A 25570-nucleotide genomic window follows, 5' to 3' on the forward strand; every position below is an offset into this window, starting at 1 on the left:
TGACGATCCTCTGCATGTGACGTCACACGTGGTCGACCCGGCCGAGGGCGATCAGCGGTGGTACCCGTTTGCTGTAGACGCGTCTGTAAATCATAAACAGTCCGTCGACTACAACCCATCGTCCTTGCGACTTCAACTACGGACGTTCCCGTCTGCAACATGCCGATGGCACGTTCAGGTTGCACATTTGAAGGCGTGGCATGACAAATGGCCGTAAAGACTTTTGTTTTCTTGTGTTTTTCTTTTTTTTGTTAATGATTGCTAAAAGTATGGCTGAAAACACGTGCGGTATTATGGCCACGTGACCAGTTGCACGTGAAAAAACACTTTTGCCACTTTAGTGCTGTGCACATGATTTTGATCGATTCACCTGCACAAAAACGGGTGTTATCTGAAGACAATACGTGGCCATTACTGTTTAAATACACAATAAGGGCCCACAATGATAACTGGTCAAAATGATAAAATTTTAGAATTGTGAAGTTTTTAATTTGGTTCAGTATATTTTGACAAGCCTATCAACAGGCTGACTGTCGCCTCACAATTGACACCTGCTACTGCAACCAACCTCGTATTGAATTTTACACTTCAATGTCAGGGCATTAATAGTATCGAAACGATGGTAAACGCACCTAGTAAACAGATGGTTCTTGTACTAACACTTGTTCAGTTATGTTGGAACGATGGCTATTTGAAGTGTGCGACTTTGAGATGTATGAAAACATGAGCCCTGCAAGCATTAAGGCGATCACGGTAAAAAACATTCAAGTGTAAACTGTCATTTCAGGAAAATTTATGATTTTGTTCAAATTCAGTTTCCTTTGTTCATTGTTTCTTGTATCATCTCTGTGTAGCATATTCGCCGTCCCACCTACGTCTGATCAATTCATATATATATTTCAGCCTGTTTAAACTATCGACGGTTTACTGAGATTCAGGTGGTGCAGAGTTGAAAGACAAGATCTATACTGTGCCTACCGGGTAGATTAAATCAGAGGTCACACCTAGACCCAATCCTACATATTGAAGTACTGATGCATCAGATGTCACAGTGGGATATTTATACCGCGTATGTACAACCGCAGCAACACAGCTGTGGAAATGGCGACATTCCCTTCTTTCAGGAAACTATCTGCAGTTCTACTAGGATTAACAATTGGATTAACTTTGGTGACCATTTTTGTTGTGACCTTTACAACAGACCAACATGGCGTTCGTTTCGTCTCCTCTATTGTGAACACTGTCAATTCACGAGCTGTACATTCACGAGAGGTACAAAAGCTATCGAATGACCTACACGAAGACGTTCAGAAGTCATTGGGGCAATACCTGTCTGGAAATGTCAAATTTGAGGACCTGCATCTTCATAAAGGTTAGTTTCAATATCACATTATAATATGCCATCTGGGTTAACGGGTTTGGTTTAATACGATTCTGAACTGGATTTCAGCTATACCACAGCTGAGAAAATGTAACGCCGCTTTGAAATTAATTTCAGCTATATCACGGCGTGTCAGCTGGATATGACAGGAGAGGCCAAAGCGACGCAGGTCTAAGACTTCTACCATACTGGCATAACCTACGAGCACGGGTATGGTGCTGACAAACCATGACACATAATCGTGAGGAGTATTTGAGTTTCGAACACACGATCTTAGGTTTCGGACACGCTTAAGGGATGAAATTCTGTATTTGACGCCGCTTTGAACAATGTGTCGGTTATATCACGGCGGATGAAAGCCCGAAGTGATAAAGGTCTGACGCGTTTACCACTTTGGTTTAAACCACAAGCAGCACGGGCGTTGAACTGGAGTCTAGTTTCATTCACACAGTGTAATCAATCTTGCCGAGTTTACTCTTATGATATGCGTGTGTAATTATGTTAAGTAGATTTTATATGTATGAACACAACCCTTACCATAATCATAAACCATTGACGTAATATCGACCTGGAATATATCCTGCACACTTTGAATTTGGTCAATGTGAAAAGAAAATATACACGCCAACTACCAGTATTCAGTATTATGTGGAACATTTATTCAACATTTATCGGACATCAACATAACGATATGTAACATTAATGTATAGGAAAAGTATTCAATGCTATCGATTCAACATTTTGAACTGTGTCTATGACTGTACATAAACAACCACTTGGCAATGACGTGTGTCACTATTTTCCAATCGAATTGTCTCATCAACATATTTTCAAAAGACAATTTTGCTCAACCTCTCCAACATACATACAGAGTATTTGCTGCAAAACCAAACTTAGAATCAATATAACATACCGTCATGCACACACGCCCACATATCGTCACGTTTCGTTTCCAAAGCATAATTCTGTTCAATACTTTTTAAACATGCACTGAACTGGTGCCTCTTTCTACATAACAGTTTCTATAAAATTAATGTTGCCCTTCAAATGAGGGTTGTTAACTCAACAACCGTATACGCGGTATTCCGTGTTACAAACGGTCCTCAACTACCAGTATGTTGATGCAATGCCGCGACCTAAGGCCATATAATTGACCGGGTCATACGTGGCTGCCTATTTGACCGTGTGACATCAGGTTAACTAGTCCATGCTATCATATAGCTATCATACGAAGTATCATGCATCACTTCAGAATTTGCCTTTTTATGGAATATTGTTTCGTTGAAGTTTCATTATTTACAGTTTCGAGAATAAACTACTAAGGACGATTACTATCGGATGAACGTCCATTGAAAGGTTGAATAGTTTGATAAGAAGGTATTATAGAAAAAACAAACATTTAAAGACAGGAGGATGCCACTGGTCTTATCGAGCGCCTCCGTGGTCTTGTGGTAGAGCGTCCGCCCGGAGAGCCATCTCTGCCATCATTTAGTTACGAAACATGTTCTCACAAGCTTAGTTACTAATCATAATTTTGATTGGCATCTTATAAAGATATATTAATGCCATTTAGTCTTGTGGTAGAGCGTCCGCCCTGAGAGCGGAAGGTCCGGGGTTCGATCCCCGGGCTCGTCATACCAAAAAACGTTAAAAGATTGTACTTGTTGTTACCCTGTCTGGCGCTCGGCATTAAGGGGCTAAAACAAGGACTGGTCGGCTCGGAGTCAGTATACTGTGTCTGAGTGGGGTATTCATGTTAAACTGCGGCATGGTATCTCATTGAGCTAGCACTATAAATCGGCATCAGTCCGGACTAGTACAAGCAGCCACACACACATACACGTGCATGCACGTCGCTATATAAGTGCAACAATCTTTGACGCGACGTTAAACCCAATTTCACCCCACCTCACTGGTCTTATTATGAACAATATACTCTGCCATCATTTAGTTACGAAACATGTTCTCACAAGCTTAGTTACTAATCATAATTTTGATTGGCATCTTATAAAGATATATTAATGCCATTTAGGAACGCAAAAACGTCTTTGAATACATAAATGCACAGAAAAAGAAGTTTATTTCGGTATAAAGGCCACAGGCCCAAGTACAATATAGATGTGTTATATACAAAGTGGTGGTACAATATCAAGAGGTACAGAGTGCAATTAAAGTACAAATTAGAATTATAATAATGAAGAACGTAAAGATAGGACATCTTTTATGTATTTAGCACATAATGACAAGGTTTCAATGTTAGAAGTTCGTAGTAAAGTTCTGAGAGAGTGCTCATTTTTTAAAGTTATTGTTGGGAATATATCTGTGTCTTAAAATATCATAAGTTGGGCATACTAACAAAAATGTAACTCATCTTCGATAATATTTTTACAATAAGGTCAGAATCTAAGGTTTCTAGGTACACCCTCCGGCGTACCTATATTTTTCATAATGTGTAATTCTCTCATTCTTAATAATGGTAAACATCTCCCTAGGTCCCTGTGGTGTATATGATGCAAATATGGTTCAATTGTGAAAGTTGACTTTATAGTGGAGTCTAAATCTAAATTTGAATGCTCATTTAACCTTGAAAAATGAGATTGAACACAACAGTCTTTAACTCTTTGTTAAAATTCTAAAAGAAATAAATTAATATTACCGATACTTTGATTATTCCATTCATAATTTAAACAATATGAATAAAGTAATTTTGTAACATTTGAGGCCGATGTAACTCTGACTTGCTCGTCCAATCTTCTCAACATGTCATAACATTGCTTTGGATATCTAGTATCCGATAATGCATACAAGTTTACACCAATATTTAGTGCATCTGGAGAGTGAATCGCAATATATATTACACCGACCACACTCACTTAAAACAGATGCAGTAGTAGAAGATTTGCCAACACCTAGAACATATTTACAATATTTTACATGTAACTTTTCTAATGCCTCCCATTTATGACAACCCCATACCTCGGATGAATACAACAGAATAGGTTTTATTTGAGAAGATTTTTTAATTTCGATTGCAATTGCTTTACTAGCTTTATTAATAAGTGTTTGTACTAAGTTTGACCATGACAGTCTGTTTGAAAGTATGATACCAAGCATTCTTAAGTATACCAACGCTGAGGAACACAAGGATTTCAGTTTTCTTGAAATTAACTTTCAAACCCCACTTTGAACAAAATTTCTACAATATATGTATTTTCTTTTGCAAACTAATAACACTTTCAGAAAACAGACATAAAACATCTGCATATAGTAATAAAAGGAAATCTTAAAAGTACAAAAATACCTCTCCCGCCATGCTGCTGTAATTCATCTTCAAGTTGGTTTAAAAGCATACTAAATAGAAGTGGACATAGAATACAACCTTGACGTACACCGCTTAAACAATCAAAATATTCGGAAATGCTAACATTTGATGTTTTAACAGCTGATGTTGTCGTAGAATACATATCACGAATTATATTCAGCACTTTGCCTTTAATATCTTGTTGAGCTAACACATACCATAAAAGATCTCTATTGATAGAATCAAAAGCTTTATGGAAGTCTACGGATAAACAATAAAATCTACCCCTGGATTTGGATAAATATTTCTGAATTAGTGATTGTTGTGTAAAAATATTATCAGTTGTAGAGTAGCAAGTACGAAATCCAGCTTGACACTCAGGGTTTTTGTTAAACAAATCTACGAAAGCTTTATGTCTATTATAAATGCATATGTCCTATGGGAGCAGTTGAAAACCAAGTTATATTCAGTTAAGCATAAATAACGAGTTCCCCCAATTGCTACAATGTGAGAATCTCATTCTGGCTGTCTCTTGGGGAGGGTGGGATACCCATGACCTCCCATGATCTTGCTGGAATATTGCTGAATGCGGCGTAAAGCCCTACTTACTCACTCACTGGTGTTTCTCGCCTATATATAGCTGCAATACATCAATCTACCACTCTAACTGTGTGATGTTATTTCACGAAATAGCTCAAACAGGAATAACTGATTCTTAATTTGTTTTAACAGATGATGATGCCATATCCAAGGCTCTGTATCAAAAGGAGCGTGTACTCTGCTGGATTATGACGTCCCCTAAGAATCTCGATGTTAAAGCACGTGTAGTTCGCGACACATGGAGCAGGCGCTGCAACAAAGTGCTCTTCATGAGCTCTGTGACGGATCCAAAGTTCCCTACAATCGGATTAAACGTGTCGGAAGGTCGGCGGCATTTGACAGCCAAAACGATGCAGGCTTTCCGTTACATCTACGAAAACCACTTTGATGATGCTGATTGGTTCATGAAGGCTGACGATGACACATATGTTATTTTAGAGAACCTCCGGTACTTTCTGACGTCCCAAAACAAATCCGAACCTGTATTTTTTGGCCATCATTTTAAGGTGTACGTAAAACAAGGGTACTACAGCGGCGGAGGGGGTTATGTGCTGAGTAAGGAAGCGCTGAGGAGATTTGGAGAGAAAGGTCGTGATCCCAGTGTATGTCGACAAGATTTCGGCCCAGAGGACTTAGAAATGGGCAAATGTATGCAAAATCTAGGGGTGAGGACAGTCAATACTCTAGACGCCCTCGGGAGGAGCAGGTTCCACTGTTTTGACCCCGAGACACACCTGTTTGGTGGATACCCAAAGTGGTATTACAAATTCGATGCAAATGGTGCTAAGAAGGTAAGACAAACTCAAAATGTTTTCAAAATCTTCGGCACGAACAAGAAAAGCATCATATCTGAATACAAAAACGGAGAGTAATTATTATACATGTACTTATATCCACAGGTCTGGAGGATGTATACTTGTATATTCACCAATTGAGAGTATTTAAGATACCTATATATAAAATATAAAATATTTTAAAGTAACTGTGCTTCATATAAAGTTCAACATCCCCAGGTTCCTTTCAATCATCCGGTGTCTTCTATGCGCCGCCGCTGCATCGCCTGTATCAACGCAAATGGTGTTCACGCCCGATATTGACATTGTTAAATGAGTTGTTACACCATCCCCTTCTTCAATGAATTTGGGGGTAAGACATTGAGATAAGAAGTAGGCATCCCCATGGGCACCAACTGTGCTCCGTTTCTTGCTGATCTATTTCTTTATGGATATGAATTGGTATTTCGGATCGGATTGGCAAAGTTAGAACAAGGTAACTTGGCCAAGAAGTTATATCGGATATATCGATGACAGATATCTTTCAATAACCATCCATTATAAACCAACTGCAAACGTGTGCCTTTTGTATTGTTGGTATCTTCTATCTCGTATTAGCCTCTTGGGAGGATTTACTTTTTCCTAGTTAGACCTGGTATGAGGCTTTACGTTTTACTTGTGAGACCTGATGAGTTGAGTTGTAGATGAAATTTGTACTTGGTTCAATTTTACAGTCAGTTGGTCTATGTTGCAAGTGGCTTTTCTATCGCTTCGATTGAATTCCTTTTAAACCACGACACACTTTATTGTTTTGCTATAAGGTATCTAAATGTTCTCTTATTTTTCTAGTATTTCTTGCATTTCGACAGTTCATAAGTGAATCTGGTATTCACAATGTAAGATCGAGGAGCGAAGTTCCTCTATCTTACATTGCCGATACCCTCTTGCCTCTGTCTTAGTTCCTCGACCATAACCTCGGAGTCGTGCTTATCCGTCACATAGACAATTCCCTTCCACGTATTTAAGCACCTGAACTAGAAATAAAGGAGACCAGTGAGGCCTCATTTGTTTCATATTTAGACGAGATTCAGAGTTACAAAACACTCTCCACAAGACTGTTTGACAAGATGGATGACTTCAACTTTCCAATCGTCAACTTTACCTTTTTGTCGAGCAATATTCCCGCAGTTCAAGCCCTTGGTGTATGCATTCCACAAAATTTAAGGTACAATCGAGCATGTTCTTTCAACCAAGATTTCATAAAAGGATCATACGACCCTTGCTCAAAAGATGTTTGATCAAGGTTGCAACAGTAAGGGCCCCATGAAAAGGTTCAAAATTATGTTGAGGGCATTTTCAAATGTGACGCATCATTGACAAGACAATTCCCTAGTTTGACTTGCACCATATGTTCCCCTGTTTACTCGTAAGAATTGGAACATATGATTGATACACGTCCTTGCTTTATGGACAAAAGGTATTTTACGTTCGACAATTGCGAGGACAGGCATCACTGTGTTTGCAACATAATGTTTCCGTAATGTGTTCAGGTGAACAATTGACTTGCCTTTGCATGTGTTTGTGACGGATGCCACTGGTGGGGCAGGACACCTGGTATCTTCATTCATAAACGCATGCTCACGACATCGTCGAAATCGTACAGTAGACTTGAATGCAGAAAGGTTTTTGTCCCTTACATTTACGATAAAACATTGATCACGTGACCAACATTTACACCAATTTATTTGAAGCACAGTTACTTTTTTCCGGTGGTATATAGCCACCGGTCAATAGTACAGATTTCCAAACAGTTAGAATTATTTCGTAATCGAGTATAATGTTTATAAGGAGATAAGGAGTTTTTTAAACTACGAATCAAATAGCTAGAACCATGCCCATTCTTGTTTCGTTCGTATGGAATGAATGTATGCGTTAGATTAATGTTTAACTGGATTAAACTTTTTCATGAAAACGTATATTTTTGAAGGGCACAGAGAACATCTCCAACTACGCCATATCCTTCCACTACGTGTCTCCAAAGAAGATGCACGCTCTGGAGTTTTACATCTATCACTTACGACCGTATGGCATTGTGTCCGGAACCCAGGAGCTCAACAGACAAGTGGACGTGAAACCCAGAACTCAGGAGGTCAACAGACAAGCGGATGTGAAACCCAGAACTCAGGAGCTCAACAGACAAGTGGACGTGAAACCCGGAACTCAGGAGGTCAACAAACCAGCGGATGTGAAACCCGGAACTCAGGAGGTCAACAGACAAGCGGATGTGAAACCCGGAACTCAGGAGGTCAACAGACAAGTGGACGTCAAACCCGGAACTCAGGAGGTCAACAGACAAGTGGACGTGAAACCGGGAACTCAGGAGGTCAACAGACAAGCGAACGTGAAACCCGGAGCTCAGGAGGTCAACAAACAAGTGGATGTGAAATCCGGAACTCATGAGGTCAACAGACAAGCAAATGTGAAACCCGGAACTCAGGAGGTCAACAGACAAGTGGATGTGAAACCCGGAACTCATGAGGTCAACAGACACGCGGATGTGAAACCCGGAACTCAGGAGGTCAACAGACACGCGGATGTGAAACCCGGAACTCAGGAGGTCAACAGACAAGTGGACGTGAAACCCGGAACTCAGGAGGTCAACAGACAAGCGGATGTGAAACCGGGAACTCAGGAGGTCAACAGACAAGCGGATGTGAAACCCGGAACTCAGGAGCTCAACAGACAAGCGAATGTAAAACCCGGATCTCAGGAGGTCAACAGACAAGCGGATGTGAAACTCGGAACTCAGGAGGTCAACAGACAAGCGGATGTGAAACCCGGAACTCAGAAGGTCAACAGACATGCGTAGTGGCACGTGGAACTCAGGAGGTCAACAGACATTCATGGTGGCACCCGGAACACAGGAGGTTAACAGACATGCGGAGTAACAAAGAGGACGTCATGTGATTGATTTTCGATTATGTATTTTGCATATATTAGGTGTTCACAAAAATTATTACGTGGCATTGAAACAATTGATCATATATGCAGCTGGTATGATGATGTAATAAAGCCACATGATAAATCTGTATTATAAAGATAACCCAAACTGGGAGATTATCAGGTGGAACAACTGTTTTGTTAAGAAAGGATTTTGTTAAATACATGAAATGGACTAAAAATACAAAGAGGTGCATATTTTTTTTATTGGACAAGACACTATTTGGTCTTACATCAGATGTTTTATATTCCACAGTGTATATTCACCCTGAGAATTCAGCATTGTATAACCATACTGGATTAGAAAGTAAAAATGGTATTTCCCTTTTTCAAGAAGATATTCTTGATATACTGTTGGATATAGAAGGGGACGTCATACCCTTTTTCGGTGGAGATTTTAATGCCTGCACAGGCAATGACCCGGACTATGTTGAAGATGACATTATTGAACACATTCAGGGCTATGAACACAACCTTATGGACTATTTGCTTGATCATTTTCGTATCAGGCGATATTCACGTGACACTACTGTTAATAAGTTCGGCAAATGTTTGCTGTATTTGTGCTCAGTACTTCACATAATGAATGGGAGATGTGGCTCTGACTCGGATGTGGGTGATTTTACCTACGTAGGTCATAATGGGACTAGTGTCATTGATTATTTTATATATTCACCACAACTGTTTCATTGCTGTTCTGACTTAACTTCACAGATCAATGGAAGTGGCATAAACTGACATTAATGAAAGTGTGCAATATTTGGTTGAAGCATTGTGTAAGTCTTATATGTGTATGAGAAGTGTGACTTCCTCAAAAAGGAAAGATGTAGGTGCTTAAATATATTTAGGAAAACTAAAGATGCAGTATCCTTATCAATTTACAACCAGGCTAGAATAAGTATAATAGTACATGCAGAAATAAAAAAGGGGAATACAAAGCGAGACAGCGAGAAAAACTAGAAAGTAGCATTAATGATCCAAAAACGTTCCGGTCTGCTCTCAAACACTTGAATGGTAAAAGACAGGTTTATAAAAATGACATAAACATAGATACCTGGTATAAACATTTTAGAGACTTATTTTCTTTTGACAATAACAGTGAAGATTTGCAGGAAGACATCGAAATAGACAGTGGGGAGGCTAGTTTAGTAGCTGATATGTTAGATTTTCCCATTTCAAGAGAAGAAATCACTTCAAGTATACAAAGATTGAAAAAAGAAAATTCTCCTGGCATTGACAACGTAATACCCGAGTTTTTTAAGAATTCCTCAGATATAATTGTCCCATATTTAGAAGTCTTGTTTAATGCTATTTTTGAAAACTCCAATTTTCCCAAAGATTGGTCAGTGGGCATTATCATTTCTCTTCACAAACAAGGTAATGTAAATGGTACCAATAAGTACAGAGGCATCACATTATTAAGCATATTGTGTAAAATATTCTTAGATATCATTAATAGAAGATTAGTATTTTGGGCTGAATCATTTAAGAAAATAGATGAGGCACAAGCTGGTTTTAGAGAGGGGTACTCAACTATAGACAATTTTTGTGTGTTACATTCCTTAATTCAACGTTATTTATCAAGTAAAGGAGGGAAACTTTATGCGCTTTTTGTAGATTTTTCAAAAGCATCTGACTCAGTTAACCGTGATAAGTTTTGGGCCTTGCTTAAATTACGAAGGACAAGCAGGAAGATGTTGAAACTATTATCAAGTATCTATGAACAAGTAGAGGCTTGTTTAAGAAGTAATGGTAAGTACTCAGAAGATTTTGAATGCAACGTAGGCGTTCGACAAGGATGTATATTAAGTCCTTTTCTCTTTTCTTTCTTTATTAACGAGCTGGCAGAAGAAATACAAAGCAATTGTAAAGGTGGCATTCAGCTAAACCCAGATATTGTTAAAATATATTTGCTTCTGTTTGCCGATGATGTCGTAATGATTTCGAGTACTGTACCCGGACTTCAAAGTCAGATAAATGTGCTGGAGCAATTTTGTGAACAATTTGGTTTAAGTGTTAACACAAAAAAGACCAAAGTTATTGTATTTAAAAACGGCGGAATGTTATCAAAAAGGGAGAAATGTTTGTACAAAGACAGTTAACTGGACGTAGTTACAAGCTATAAATATTTGGGAGTAAATGTTTCTATTAAATTGTCTTGGACTTTTCATTCAATACAGGCTGCAACACAAGCAAAGAAAAATTCTCTATGCGATACTTAAACGTCTCAGACCTATTGAGAGTGTAAATTATAATCTTTTTTTTTTTAAATTTGACACAAAAATAAAGCCAATTCTACTATATGGGGCTGAGGTTTGGGGAGTACATCAGCTAGAATTGATTGAAAAGGTGCATGTTACATGCATGCAAAAGATATTTAGGAGTAAAGATAAACACCTCCAATGTAGTTGTATATGATGAATGTGGTAGATTTCCATTATATATAAATGCACAAATTAAAGTCATAAAGTACTGGTTAAGGCTATTACGGATGCCAAATGATAGGTACCCCAAAAAATGTTATGAAATGATGATACTGTATGACAAAAATGGAAAGCAAAACTGGGTTTCTTCAGTTAAAAAGCTCATTAATGATTTAGGCTTTGGTTCTGCTTGACAACGTCAAAATGTAGATTGTCGTGAACATTTTGTGAAATTGTGTACACAAAGGCTCATAGATACCTTCTTACAACAGTGGTATTGTTTGTTAGCTTTATCGTCAAAATATCAGTACTTTAGTTTGTTTAAAACACATTTTATAACTGCAGAATATCTTTTGAAACCACTCTTGTACAAATATAGAATTGCATTTTCTAGATTCAGATGTTCGTCACATGAATTAAATATTGAAACGGGAAGATATTTCAAAATCCCAAAGGAAATTAGATTATGTAAAATGTGTAATCTACAGCTAATAGAGGATGAGCACCATTTTCTCATTTGTCCATTTTACCAGAATTAGAAATGATAAGATGAGTGTTTTAAACATCCACTATCCACAAAGTTATGTACTATAGGCCTATGGCATTTCAGTATTTCTGAAATAAAGATTGACTGATTGATAAATCTGTATTTACTTCACTGAGAAAAGGATAGAGAATACAATAATGACAATGGAACTTTTACACTGTCATTGCGACAGTCGTTGCATGTGGAGCCCAATCATACAGATTGGCCTGTTTCGGAGACCACATTAGAATTGAGTTGGTTGGCTAATAAAGGGAGAGCAATGTGGCAAATAACTGATACCTTTGAATTTAACAATGTCGACAAACGTCATGTAGTTTAAGAAACTGCGAGGCTTATCACGAGTTTGATGTGATGAGTTTGTTTGCCTGTTTATTTGTTCGTTTGTTTGTTTGTTGTTTAACGTCGCACTCACCAAGATTCGAGCTATATGACGGCGGTCTGTAAACAATCGAGTTTGAATTTCACTGTAGGTTGCAAATGAAGCTCCGGGCATCAAATACTCAATAACACTCACAAACACATGTTTGTTAACTCCACCTTTGATATACAAAGTATGCCGCCAACGTGAGATCCTCATTAATTTACCATAACATTATTACGTCTGTGTAAATAATGGAATAAATGGAGAACCACACAAAAATAAACACGTTCTGTTTTTGTGCCGACTTAATTTGCTCTGTCCTACGGGGATCATATTCTGAATCTCAACATACCTGGTCAACGAACTCCTTTGACGGGGTCCTCTTCAATCACTCATTCCGTCATGTGTCTTCATGATCATGCTTTGTGTTCTATATCTTGTTCATATGACTGAGTGTGTCACGGAAATGGTGCTGCGTGAGTGGGGGTATCACGGAAATAGTGCTGCGTGAATGGAGGGTGTCACGGAAATAGTGCTGCGTGACTTGAGGGTGTCACGGAAATAGCACTGCGTGACTGGAGGATGTCACGGAAATAGTGCTGCGTGACTGGAGGGGGTCACGAAAATGGTGCTGCGTGACTGGAGGGTGTCAAGCAAATGGTGCTGCGTGACTGGAGGGTGTCACGGAAATGGTGCTGCGTGACTGGAGGGTGTCACGAAAATGGTAATGCGTGACTGGGGGATGTCACGGAAATCGTACTGCGTGACTGGAGGATGTCACGGAAATAGTGCTGCGTGACTGGAGGGAGTCACGAAAATGGTGCTGCGTGACTGGAGGGTGTCAAGCAAATGGTGCTGCGTGACTGGAGGGTGTCACGAAAATGGTGCTGCGTGACTGGAGGGTGTCACGAACATGGTGCTGCCTGACTGGAGGGTGTCACGAAATTGGTGCTGCGTGACTGGAGGGTGTCACGGAAATAGTGCTGCGTGAATGGAGGGTGTCACGGAAATCGTACTGTGTGACTAGAGGGTGTCACAGAAATACTGCTGCGTGACTGGAGGGTGTCACGAAAATGGTGCTGCCTGACTGGAGGGTGTCACGAAAATGGTGTTGCGTGACTGGAGGGTGTCACGAAAGTGATGCTGCGTGACTTGAGGGTGTCACGGAAATAGTTCTGCGTGATTGGTGGGTATCACGGAAATGTTACTGCGTGATTGGAGGGTGTCACGGAAATGTTACTGCGTGACTGGAGGGTGTCACGGAAATAGTACTGCCTGACTGGAGGGTGTCACGGAAATAGTGCTGCATAAATGGAGGGTGTCACGAAAATGGTGCTGCGTGACTGGAGGGTGTCACGGAAATAGTACTGCGTGACTGGAGGATGTCACAGAAATAGTGCTGCGTGACCGGAGGTTGTCACGAACATTGTTGAATAAGGAAGATAAGGAACTAAACGTCATGTAATATCTGAAAAAACAAAACAAGGCGATGAAAATTTTATCTTTTGCAGGGGACGAGAAATGACGTATCCCCGTGTTATGGGGTTTCGGACGTTTAAGAAACATTCATGTTTTTCTCTTTAATCACATGAACAACTGCAAATCATGTCACTTGTTACTTACTAGTTACTATAGTTACTTGTATGTGGGTTTTAACGTCGCGTCCACGATTGTTGCTCTTGGCGAGCAGTTCTCAGACTGTTTCGAACAGTTTGCGCACTCCGTCTACCCCTAAACAGTTCATTTCTGGTTGATGTAGCCGTCAAAAATCGGTTACGGAGGTGACGTAAGACAATCTGACGATCCTCTGCATGTGACGTCACACGTGGTCGACCTGGCCGAGGGGGATGAGCGGTGGTACCCGTTTGCTGTAGACGCGACTGTAAATCATAAACAGTCGGTCGACTACAACCCATCGTCCTTGCGACTTCAGCTACGGACGTTCCCGTCTGCAACATGCCGATGGCACGTTTACGTTGCACATTTGAAAGGCGTGGCATGACAAATGGCCGTAAAGACTTTTGTTTTCTTGTGTTTTTCTTTTTTTGTTAATGATTGCTAACAAGTATGGCTGAAAACACGTGCGGTATTATGGCTACGTGACCAGTTGCACGTGAAAAACCACTTTTGCCACTTTTGTTCAAATTCAGTTTCCTTTGTTCATTGTTTCTTGTAGCATCTCTGTGTAGCATATTCGCCGTCCCGCCTACGTCTGATCAATTCATATATATATATTTCAGCCTGTTTAAACTATCGTCGGTTTACTGTGATTCAGGTGGTGCAGAGTTGAAAGACAAGATCTATACTGTGCCTACCGGGTAGATCAAATCAGAGGTCACACCTAGACCCAATCCTACATATTGAAGTACTGATGCATCAGATGTCACATTTGGATATTTATACCGCGTATGTACAACCGCAGCAACACAGCTGTGGAAATGGCGACGTTCCCTTTTTTCAGGAAACTATCTGCAGTTCTACTAGGATTAACAATTGGATTAACTTTGGTGACCATTTTTGTTGTGACCTTTACAACAGACCAACATGGCGTTCGTTTCGTCTCCTCTATTGTGAACACTGTCAATTCACGAGCTGTACATTCACGAGAGGTACAAAATCTATCGAATGACCTACACGAAGACGTTCAGAAGTCATTGGGGCAATACCTGTCTGGAAATGTCAAATTTGAGGACCTGCATCTTGATCATAAAGGTTAGTTTCAATATCGCATTATAATATGCCATCTGGGTTAACGGGTTTAGTTTTATACGATTCTGAACTGGATTTCAGCTATACCACAGCTGGTATACCACAGCTGAGAAAATGTAACGCCGTTTTGAAATTAATTTCAGCTATATCACGGCGTGTCAGCTGGATATGACAGGAGAGGCCAAAGCGACGCAGGTCTAAGACATCTACCATACTGGCATAACCTACGAGCACGGGTATGGTGCTGACAAACCATGACACATAATCGTGAGGAGTATTTGTGTTTCGAACACACGATCTTAGGTTTCGGACACGCTTAAGGGATGAAATTTTGTATTTGACGCCGCTTTGAACAATGTGTCGGTTATATCACGGCGGAGGAAAGCCCGAAGTGATAAAGGTCTGACGCGTTTACCACTTTGGTGAAAACCATAAGCAGCACGGGCGTTTGAACTGGAGTCTAGTTTCATTCACACAGTGTAATCGATCTTGCCGAGTTTACTCTTATGATATGCGTGTGTAATTATGTTAAGTAGATTTTATATGTATGAACACAACCCTTACCATAATCATAAGACGTAAACCATTGACGTAAGATCGACCTGGAATATATCCTGCACACTTTGAATTTGGTCAATGTGAAAAGAAAATATACACGCCTACTACCAGTATTCAGTATTATGTGGAACATTTATTCAACATTTATCGGACATCAACATAACGATATGTAACATTAATGTATAGGAAAAGTATTCAATGCTATCGATTCAACATTTTGAACTGTGTCTATGACTGTACATAAACAACCACTGTGCAATGACGTGTGTCACTATTTTCCAATCGAATTGTCTCATCAACATATTTTCAAAAGACAATTTTGCTCAACCTCTCCAACATACATACAGAGTATTTGCTGCAAAACCAAACTTAGAATCAATATAACATACCGTCATGCACACACGCCCACATATCGTCACGTTTCGTTTCCAAAGCATAATTCTGTTCAATACTTTTTGAACATGCACTGAACTGGTGCCTGTTTCTACATAACAGTTTCTATAAAATTAATGTTGCCCTTCAAATGAGGGTTGTTAACTCAACAACCGTATACGCGGTATTCCGTGTTACAAACGGTCCTCAACTACCAGTATGTTGATGCAATGCCGCGACCTAAGGCCATATAATTGACCGGGTCATACGTGGCTGCCTATTTGACCGTTTGACATCAGGTTAACTAGTCCATGCTATCATATAGCTATCATACGAAGTATCATGCATCACTTCAGAATTTGCCTTTTTATGGAATATTGTTTCGTTGAAGTTTCATTATTTACAGTTTCGAGAATAAACTACTAAGGACGATTACTATCGGATGAACGTCCATTGAAAGGTTGAATAGTTTGATAAGAAGGTATTATAGAAAAAACAAACATTTAAAGACAGGAGGATACCACTGGTCTTATCGACCGCCTCGGTGGTCTTGTGGTAGAGCGTCCGCCCGGAGAGCCATCTCTGCCATCATTTAGTTACGAAACATGTTCTCACAAGCTTAGTTACTAATCATAATTTTGATTGGCATCTTATAAAGATATATTAATGCCATTTAGGAACGCAAAAACGTCTTTGAATACATAAATGCACAGAAAAAGAAGTTTATTTCGGTATAAAGGCCACAGGCCCAAGTACAATATAGATGTGTTATATGCAAAGTGGTGATACAATATCAAGAGGTACAGAGTGCAATTAAAGTACAAATTAGAATTATAATAATAAAGAACGTAAAGATAGGACATCTTTTATGAATTTAGCACATAATGACAAGGTTTCAATGTAAAGTTCTGAGGAAGTGCTCATTTTTTAAAGTTATTGTTGGGAATATATCTGTGTCTTAAAATATCATAAGTTGGGCATACTAACAAAAAATGTAACTCATCTTCGATAATATTTTTACAATAAGGTCAGAATCTAAAGTTTCTAGGTACACCCTCCGGCGTACCTATATTTTTCATAATGTGTAATTCTCTCATTCTTAATAATGGTAAACATCTCCCTAGGTCCCTGTGGTGTATATGATGCAAATATGGTTTAATTGCGAAAGTTGACTTTATAGTGGAGTCTAAATCTAAATTTGAATGCGCATTTAACCTTGAAAAATGAGATTGAACACAACAGTCTTTAACTCTTTGTTAAAATTCTAAAAGAAATAAATTAATATTACAGATACTTTGATTATTCCATTCATAATTAAAACTATATGAATAAAGTAATTTTGTAACATTTGAGGCCGATGTAACTCTGACTTGCTCGTCCAATCTTCTCAACATGTCATAACATTGCTTTGGATATCTAGTATCCGATAATGCACACAAGTTTACACCAATATTTAATGCATCTGGAGAATGAATCGCAATATATATTACACCGACCACACTCACTTAAAACAGATGCAGTAGTAGAAGATTTGCCAACACCTAGAACATATTTACAATATTTTACATGTAACTTTTCTAATGCCTCCCATCTATGACAACCCCATACCTCGGATGAATACAACAGAATAGGTTTTATTTGAGAAGATTTTTTAATTTCGATTGCAATTGCTTTACTAGCTTTATTAATAAGTGTTTGTACTAAGTTTGACCATGACAGTCTGTTTGAAAGTATGATACCAAGTATTCTTAAGTATACCAACGCTGAGGAACACAAGGATTTCAGTTTTCTTGAAATTAACTTTCAAACCCCACTTTGAACAAAATTTCTACAATATATATATTTTCTTTTGCAAACTAATAACACTTTCAGAAAACAGACATAAAACATCTGCATATAGTAATAAAAGGAAATCTTAAAAGTACAAAAATACCTCTCCCGCCATGCTGCTGTAATTCATCTTCAAGTTGGTTTAAAAGCATACTAAATAGAAGTGGACATAGAATACAACCTTGACGTACACCGCTTAAACAATCAAAATATTCGGAAATGCTAACATTTGATGTTTTAACAGCTGATGTTGTCGTAGAATACATATCACGAATTATATTCAGCACTTTGCCTTTAATATCTTGTTGAGCTAACACATACCATAAAAGATCTCTATTGATAGAATCAAAAGCTTTATTGAAGTCTACGGATAAAAAATAAAATCTACCCCTGGATTTGGATAAATATTTCTGAATTAGTGATTGTTGTGTAAAAATATTATCAGTTGTAGAGTAGCAAGTACGAAATCCAGCTTGACACTCAGGGTTTTTGTTAAACAAATCTACGAAAGTTTTATGTCTATTATAAATGCATATGTCCTATGGGAGCAGTTGAAAACCAAGTTATATTCAGTTAAGCATAAATAACGAGTTCCCCCAATGTGAGAATCTCATTCTGGCTGTCTCTTGGGGAGGGTGGGATACCCATGACCTCCCATGATCTTGCTGGAATATTGCTGAATGCGGCGTAAAGCCCTACTTACTCACTCACTGGTGTTTCTCGCCTATATATAGCTGCAATACATCAATCTACCACTCTCACTGTGTGATGTTATTTCACGAAATTGCTCAAACAGGAATAACTGATTCTTAATTTGTTTTAACAGATGATGATGCCATATCCAAGGCTCTGTATCAAAAGGAGCGTGTACTCTGCTGGATTATGACGACCCCTAAGAATCTCGATGTTAAAGCACGTGTAGTTCGCGACACATGGAGCAGGCGCTGCAACAAAGTGCTCTTCATGAGCTCTGTGACGGATCCAAAGTTCCCTACAATCGGATTAAACGTGTCGGAAGGTCGGCGGCATTTGACAGCCAAAACGATGCAGGCTTTCCGATACATCTACGAAAACCACTTTGATGATGCTGATTGGTTCATGAAGGCTGACGATGACACATATGTTATTTTAGAGAACCTCCGGTACTTTCTGACGTCCCAAAACAAATCCGAACCTGTATTTTTTGGCCATCATTTTAAGGTGTACGTAAAACAAGGGTTCTACAGCGGCGGAGGGGGTTATGTGCTGAGTAAGCAAGCGTTGAGGAGATATGGGGAGAAAGGTCGTGACCCCAGTGTATGTCGACAAGATTTCGGCCCAGAGGACTTAGAAATGGGCAAATGTATGCAAAATCTAGGGGTGAGGACAGTCAATACTCTAGACGCCCTGGGGAGGAGCAGGTTCCACTGTTTTTACCCCGAGATACACCTGTTTGGTAGATACCCAAAGTGGTATTACAAATTCGATGCAAATGGTGCTAAGAAGGTAAGACAAACTCATATCTGAATACAAAAACGGAGAGTAATTATTATACATGTACTTATATCCACAGGTCTGGAGGATGTATACTTGTATATTCACCAATTGAGAGTATTTAAGATACCTATATATAAAATATAAAATATTTTAAAGTAACTGTGCTTCATATAAAGTTCAACACCCCGCAGGTTCCTTTTAATCATCCGGTGTCTTCTATGCGCCGCCGCTGCATCGCCTGTATCAACGCAAATGGTGTTCACGCCCGATATTGACATTGTTAAATGAGTTGTTACACCATCCCCTTCTTCAATGAATTTGGGGGTAAGACATTGAGATAAGAAGTAGGCATCCCCATGGGCACCAACTGTGCTCCGTTTCTTGCTGATCTATTTCTTTATGGATATGAATTGGTATTTCGGATCGGATTGGCAAAGTTAGAACAAGGTAACTTGGCCAAGAAGTTATATCGGATATATCGATGACAGATATCTTTCAATAACCATCCATTATAAACCAACTGCAAACGTATGCCCTTTGTATTGTTGGTATCTTTTATCTCGTATTAGCCTCTTGGGAGGATTTACATTTTCCTAGTTAGACCTGGTATGAGGCTTTACGTTTTACTTGTGAGACCTGATGAGTTGAGTTGTAGATGAAATTTGTACTTGGTTCAATTTTACAGTCAGTTGGTCTGTGTTGCAAGTGGCTTTTCTATCGCTTCGATTGAATTCCTTTTAAACCACGACACACTTTATTGTTTTGCTATAAGGTATCTCGATGTTCTCTTATTTTTCTAGTATTTCTTGCATTTCGACAGTTCATAAGTGAATCTGGTATTCACAATGTAAGATCTCACATTGCCGATACCCTCTTGCCTCTGTCTTAGTTCCTCGACCATAACCTCGGAGTCGTGCTTATCCGTCACATAGACAATTCCCTTCCACGTATTTAAGCACCTGAACTAGAAATAAAGGAGACCAGTGAGGCCTCATTTGTTTCATATTTAGACGAGATTCAGAGTTACAAAACACTCTCCACAAGACTGTTTGACAAGATGGATGACTTCAACTTTCCAATCGTCAACTTTACCTTTTTGTCGAGCAATATTCCCGCAGTTCAAGCCCTTGGTGTATGCATTCCACAAAATTTAAGGCACAATCGAGCATGTTCTTTCAACCAAGATTTCATAAAAGGATCATACGACCCTTGCTCAAAAGATGTTTGATCAAGGTTGCAACAGTAAGGGCCCCATGAAAAGGTTCAAAATTATGTGGAGGGCATTTTCAAATGTGACGCATCATTGACAAGACAATTCCCTAGTTTGACTTGCACCATATGTTCCCCTGTTTACTCGCAAGAATTGGAACATATGATTGATACACGTCCTTGCTTTATGGACAAAAGGTATTTTACGTTCGACAATTGCGAGGACAGGCATCACTGTGTTTGCAACATAATGTTTCCGTAATGTGTTCAGGTGAACAATTGACTTGCCTTTGCATGTGTTTGTGACGGATGCCACTGGTGGGGCAGGACACCTGGTATCTTCATTCATAAACGCATGCTCACGACATCGTCGAAATCGTACAGTAGACTTGAATGCAGAAAGGGTTTTGTCCCTTACATTTACGATAAAACATTGATCACGTGACCAATATTTTGTTGTTATTTTCAATAACATTACATTTACACCAATTTATTTGAAGCACAGTTACTTTTTTCCGGTGGTATATAGCCACCGGTCAATAGTACAGATTTCCACCCAGTTAGAATTATTTCGTAATCGAGTATAATGTTAATAAGGAGATAAGGAGTTTTTTAAACAACGAATCAAATAGCTAGAACCATGCCCATTCTTGTTTCGTTGGTATGGAATGAATGTATGCGTTAGATTAATGTTTAACTGGATTAAACTTTTTCATGAAAACGTATATTTTTGAAGGGCACAGAGAACATCTCCAACTACGCCATATCCTTCCACTACGTGTCCCCACAGAAGATGCAAGCTCTGGAGTTTTACATCTATCACTTACGACCGTATGGCATTGTGTCCGGAACCAAGGAACTCAACAGACAAGCGGATGTGAAACCCGGATCTCAGGAGCTCAACAGACAAGTGATTGTGAAACCCGAAACTCAGGAGGTCAATAGACAAGCGGATGTGAAACCCGGAACTCAGGAGGTCAACAGACAAGCGGATGTGAAACCCGGAACTCAGGAGGTCAACAGACAAGCGGATGTGAAACCCGGATCTCAGGAGGTCAACAGACAAGCGGTTGTGAAACCCGGAACTCAGGACGTCAACAGACAAGCGGATGTGAAACCCGGAACTCAGGAGGTCAACAGACAAGCGGATGTGAAACCCGGAACTCAGGAGGTCAACAGACAAGCGGATGTGAAACCCGGAACTCAGGAGGTCAACAGACAAGCGGATGTGAAACCCGGAACTCAGGAGCTCAACAGGCAAGCGGATGTTAAACCCGGAACTCAGGAGGTTAACAGACAAGCGAATGTGAAACCCGGAACTCAGGAGGTCAACAGACAAGCGGGTGTGAAACCCGGAACTCAGGAGGTCAATAGACAAGCGGATGTGACACTCGGAACTCAGGAGGTCAACAGACAAGCGGATGTGAAACCCGGAACTCAGGAGGTCAACAGACAAGCGGATGTGAAACCCGGAACTCAGGAGGTCAACAGACAAGCGGATGTGAAACCCGGAACTCAGAAGGTCAACAGACATGCGTAGTGGCACGTGGAACTCAGGAGGTCAACAGACATGCATGGTGGCACCCGGAACACAGGAGGTTAACAGACATGCGGAGTAACAAAGAGGACGTCATGTGATTGATTTTCGATTATGTATTTTGCATATATTAGGTGTTCACAAAAATTATTACGTGGCATTGAAACAATTGATCATATATGCAGCTGGTATGATGATGTAATAAAGCCACATGATAAATCTGTATTATAAAGATAACCCAAACTGGGAGATTATCAGGTGGAACAACTGTTTTGTTAAGAAAGGATTTTGTTAAATACATGAAATGGACTAAAAATACTAAGAGGTGCATAATTTTTTTATTGGACAAGACACTATTTGGTCTTACATCAGATGTTTTATATTCCACAGTGTATATTCACCCTGAGAATTCAGCATTGTATAACCATACTGGATTAGAAAGTAAAAATGGTATTTCCCTTTTTCAAGAAGATATTCTTGATATACTGTTGGATATAGAAGGGGACGTCATACCCTTTTTCGGTGGAGATTTTAATGCCTGCACAGGCAATGACCCGGACTATGTTGAAGATGACATTATTGAACACATTCAGGGCTATGAACACAACCTTATGGACTATTTGCTTGATCATTTTCGTATCAGGCGATATTCACGTGACACTACTGTTAATAAGTTCGGCAAATGTTTGCTGTATTTGTGCTCAGTACTTACCATTCACATAATGAATGGGAGATGTGGCTCTGACTCGGATGTGGGTGATTTTACCTACGTAGGTCATAATGGGACTAGTGTCATTGATTATTTTATATATTCACCACAACTGTTTCATTGCTGTTCTGACTTAACTTCACAGATCAATGGAAGTGGCATAAACTGACATTAATGAAAGTGTGCAATATTTGGTTGAAGCATTGTGTAAGTCTTATATGTGTATGAGAAGTGTGACTTCCTCAAAAAGGAAAGATGTAGGTGCTTAAATATATTTAGGAAAACTAAAGATGCAGTATCCTTATCAATTTACAACCAGGCTAGAATAAGTATAATAGTACATGCAGAAATAAAAAAAGGGGAATACAAAGCGAGACAGCGAGAAAAACTAGAAAGTAGCATTAATGATCCAAACACGTTCCGGTCTGCTCTCAAACACTTGAATGGTAAAAGACAGGTTTATAAAAATGACATAAACATAGATACCTGGTATAAACATTTTAGAGACTTATTTTCTTTTGACAATAACAGTGAAGATTTGCAGGAAGACATCGAAATAGACAGTGGGGAGGCTAGTTTAGTAGCTGATATGTTAGATTTTCCCATTTCAAGAGAAGAAATCACTTCAAGTATACCAAGATTGAAAAAAGAAAATTCTCCTGGCATTGACAACGTAATACCCGAGTTTTTTAAGAATTCCTCAGATATAATTGTCCCATATTTAGAAGTCTTGTTTAATGCTATTTTTGAAAACTCCAATTTTCCCAAAGATTGGTCAGTGGGCATTATCATTTCTCTTCACAAACAAGGTAATGTAAATGGTACCAATAAGTACAGAGGCATCACATTATTAAGCATATTGTGTAAAATATTCTTAGATATCATTAATAGAAGATTAGTATTTTGGGCTGAATCATTTAAGAAAATAGATGAGGCACAAGCTGGTTTTAGAGAGGGGTACTCAACTATAGACAATTTTTGTGTGTTACATTCCTTAATTCAACGTTATTTATCAAGTAAAGGAGGGAAACTTTATGGGCTTTTTGTAGATTTTTCAAAAGCATCTGACTCAGTTAACCGTGATAAGTTTTGGGCCTTGCTTAAATTACGAAGGGCAAGCAGCAAGATGTTGGAACTATTATCAAGTATCTATGAACAAGTAGAGGCTTGTTTAAGAAGTAATGGTAAGTACTCAGAAGATTTTGAATGCAATGTAGGCGTTCGACAAGGATGTATATTAAGTCCTTTTCTCTTTTCTTTCTTTATTAACGAGCTGGCAGAAGAAATACAAAGCAATTGTAAAGGTGGCATTCAGCTACACCCAGATATTGTTAAAATATTTTTGCTTCTGTTTGCCGATGATGTCGTAATGATTTCGAGTACTGTACCCGGACTTCAAAGTCAGATAAATGTGCTGGAGCAATTTAGTGAACAATTTGGTTTAAGTGTTAACACAAAAAAGACCCAAGTTATTGTATTTAAAAACGGCGGAATGTTATTAAAAAGGGAGAAATCTTTGTACAAAGACAGTTATCTGGACGTAGTTACAAGCTATAAATATTTGGGAGTAAATGTTTCTATTAAATTGTCTTGGACTTTTCATTCAATACAGGCTGCAACACAAGCAAAGAAAAAAATCTCTATGCGATACTTAAACGTCTCAGACCTATTGAGAGTGTAAATTATAATCTTTTTTTTAAAAAAATTGACACAAAAATAAAGCCAATTCTACTATATGGGGCTGAGGTTTGGGGGGTACATCAGCTAGACTTGATTGAAAAGGTGCATGTACATGCATGCAAAAGATATTTAGGAGTAAAGATAAACACCTCCAATGTAGTTGTATATGATGAATGTGGTAGATTTCCATTATATATAAATGCACAAATTAAAGTCATAAAGTACTGGTTAAGGCTATTACGGATGCCAAATGATAGGTACCCTAAAAAATGTTATGAAATGATGATACTGTATGACAAAAATGGAAAGCAAAACTGGGTTTCTTCAGTTAAAAAGCTCATTAATGATTTAGGCTTTGGTTCTGCTTAGCAACGTCAAAATGTAGATTGTCGTGAACATTTTGTGAAATTGGGTACACAAAGGCTCATAGATACCTTCTTACAACAGTGGTATTGTTTGTTAGCTTTATCGTCAAAATATCAGTACTTAAGATTGTTTAAAACACATTTTATAACTGCAGAATATCTTTTGAAACCACTCTTGTACAAATATAGAATTGCATTTTCTAGATTCAGATGTTCGTCACATGAATTAAATATTGAAACGGGAAGATATTTCAAAATCCCAAAGGAAATTAGATTATGTAAAATGTGTAATCTACAGCTAATAGAGGATGAGCACCATTTTCTCATTTGTCCATTTTACCAGAATTAGAAATGATAAGATGAGTGTTCTAAACATCCACTATCCACAAAGTTATGTACTATAGGCCTATGGCATTTCAGTATTTCTGAAATAAAGATTGACTGATTGATAAATCTGTATTTACTTCACTGAGAAAAGGATAGAGAATACAATAATGACAATGGAACTTTTACACTGTCATTGCGACAGTCGTTGCATGTGGAGCCCAATCATACAGATTGGCCTGTTTCGGAGACCACATTAGAATTGAGTTGGTTGGCTAATAAAGGGAGAGCAATGTGGCAAATAACTGATACCTTTGAATTTAACAATGTCGACAAACGTCATGTAGTTTAAGAAACTGCGAGGCTTATCACGAGTTTGATGTGATGAGTTTGTTTGCCTGTTTATTTGTTCGTT

At 38.8% G+C, this 25570-nt stretch overlaps 2 protein-coding genes across 3 annotated transcripts; both read left to right on the forward strand.

Annotated features, from left to right (window-relative positions):
• Positions 1-623: 623 nt before the first annotated feature.
• Positions 624-8929, forward strand: LOC124146744 (glycoprotein-N-acetylgalactosamine 3-beta-galactosyltransferase 1-like). 2 transcript variants are annotated; one of them, XM_048390824.1, is made up of 4 exons: positions 624-753; positions 904-1372; positions 5415-6073; positions 8043-8929. In XM_048390824.1, exons 2-4 carry the CDS (start codon positions 1072-1074, stop codon positions 8922-8924), a joined length of 1842 nt encoding a protein of 613 aa, XP_048246781.1. In that variant the 5' UTR covers positions 624-753; positions 904-1071; the 3' UTR covers positions 8925-8929. The 2 variants fall into 2 exon arrangements, with proteins under 2 accessions (XP_048246781.1, XP_046373147.2); XM_046517191.2 differs by having other exon boundaries at positions 939-1372.
• A 3923-nt stretch (positions 8930-12852) lies between these two features.
• On the forward strand, positions 12853-22776 carry LOC124146721 (glycoprotein-N-acetylgalactosamine 3-beta-galactosyltransferase 1-B-like). Its single transcript, XM_046517153.2, has 3 exons — positions 12853-12862; positions 18682-19340; positions 21277-22776. The coding sequence occupies exons 1-3, from the start codon at positions 12853-12855 to the stop codon at positions 22078-22080; spliced, it is 1473 nt and encodes a 490-aa protein (XP_046373109.2). The 3' UTR covers positions 22081-22776.
• The last annotated feature ends 2794 nt before the right edge of the window (positions 22777-25570 follow it).

Source organism: Haliotis rufescens, unplaced genomic scaffold (assembly GCF_023055435.1).
Source record: "Haliotis rufescens isolate VD_foot unplaced genomic scaffold, xgHalRufe1.0.p SCAF_10, whole genome shotgun sequence".
NCBI lineage: Eukaryota > Metazoa > Mollusca > Gastropoda > Lepetellida > Haliotidae > Haliotis > Haliotis rufescens.

Coding starts and splice junctions, on each gene's coding strand:
- LOC124146744 (XM_048390824.1), top strand. CDS start 1,072: ATGTACAACCGCAGCAACACAGCTGTGGAAATGGCGACATTCCCTTCT. Junction 1,373..5,414: donor GGACCTGCATCTTCATAAAG/GTTAGTTTCAAT, acceptor TTGTTTTAACAG/ATGATGATGCCATATCCAAG. Junction 6,074..8,042: donor ATGCAAATGGTGCTAAGAAG/GTAAGACAAACT, acceptor ATATTTTTGAAG/GGCACAGAGAACATCTCCAA.
- LOC124146721 (XM_046517153.2), top strand. Junction 19,341..21,276: donor ATGCAAATGGTGCTAAGAAG/GTAAGACAAACT, acceptor ATATTTTTGAAG/GGCACAGAGAACATCTCCAA.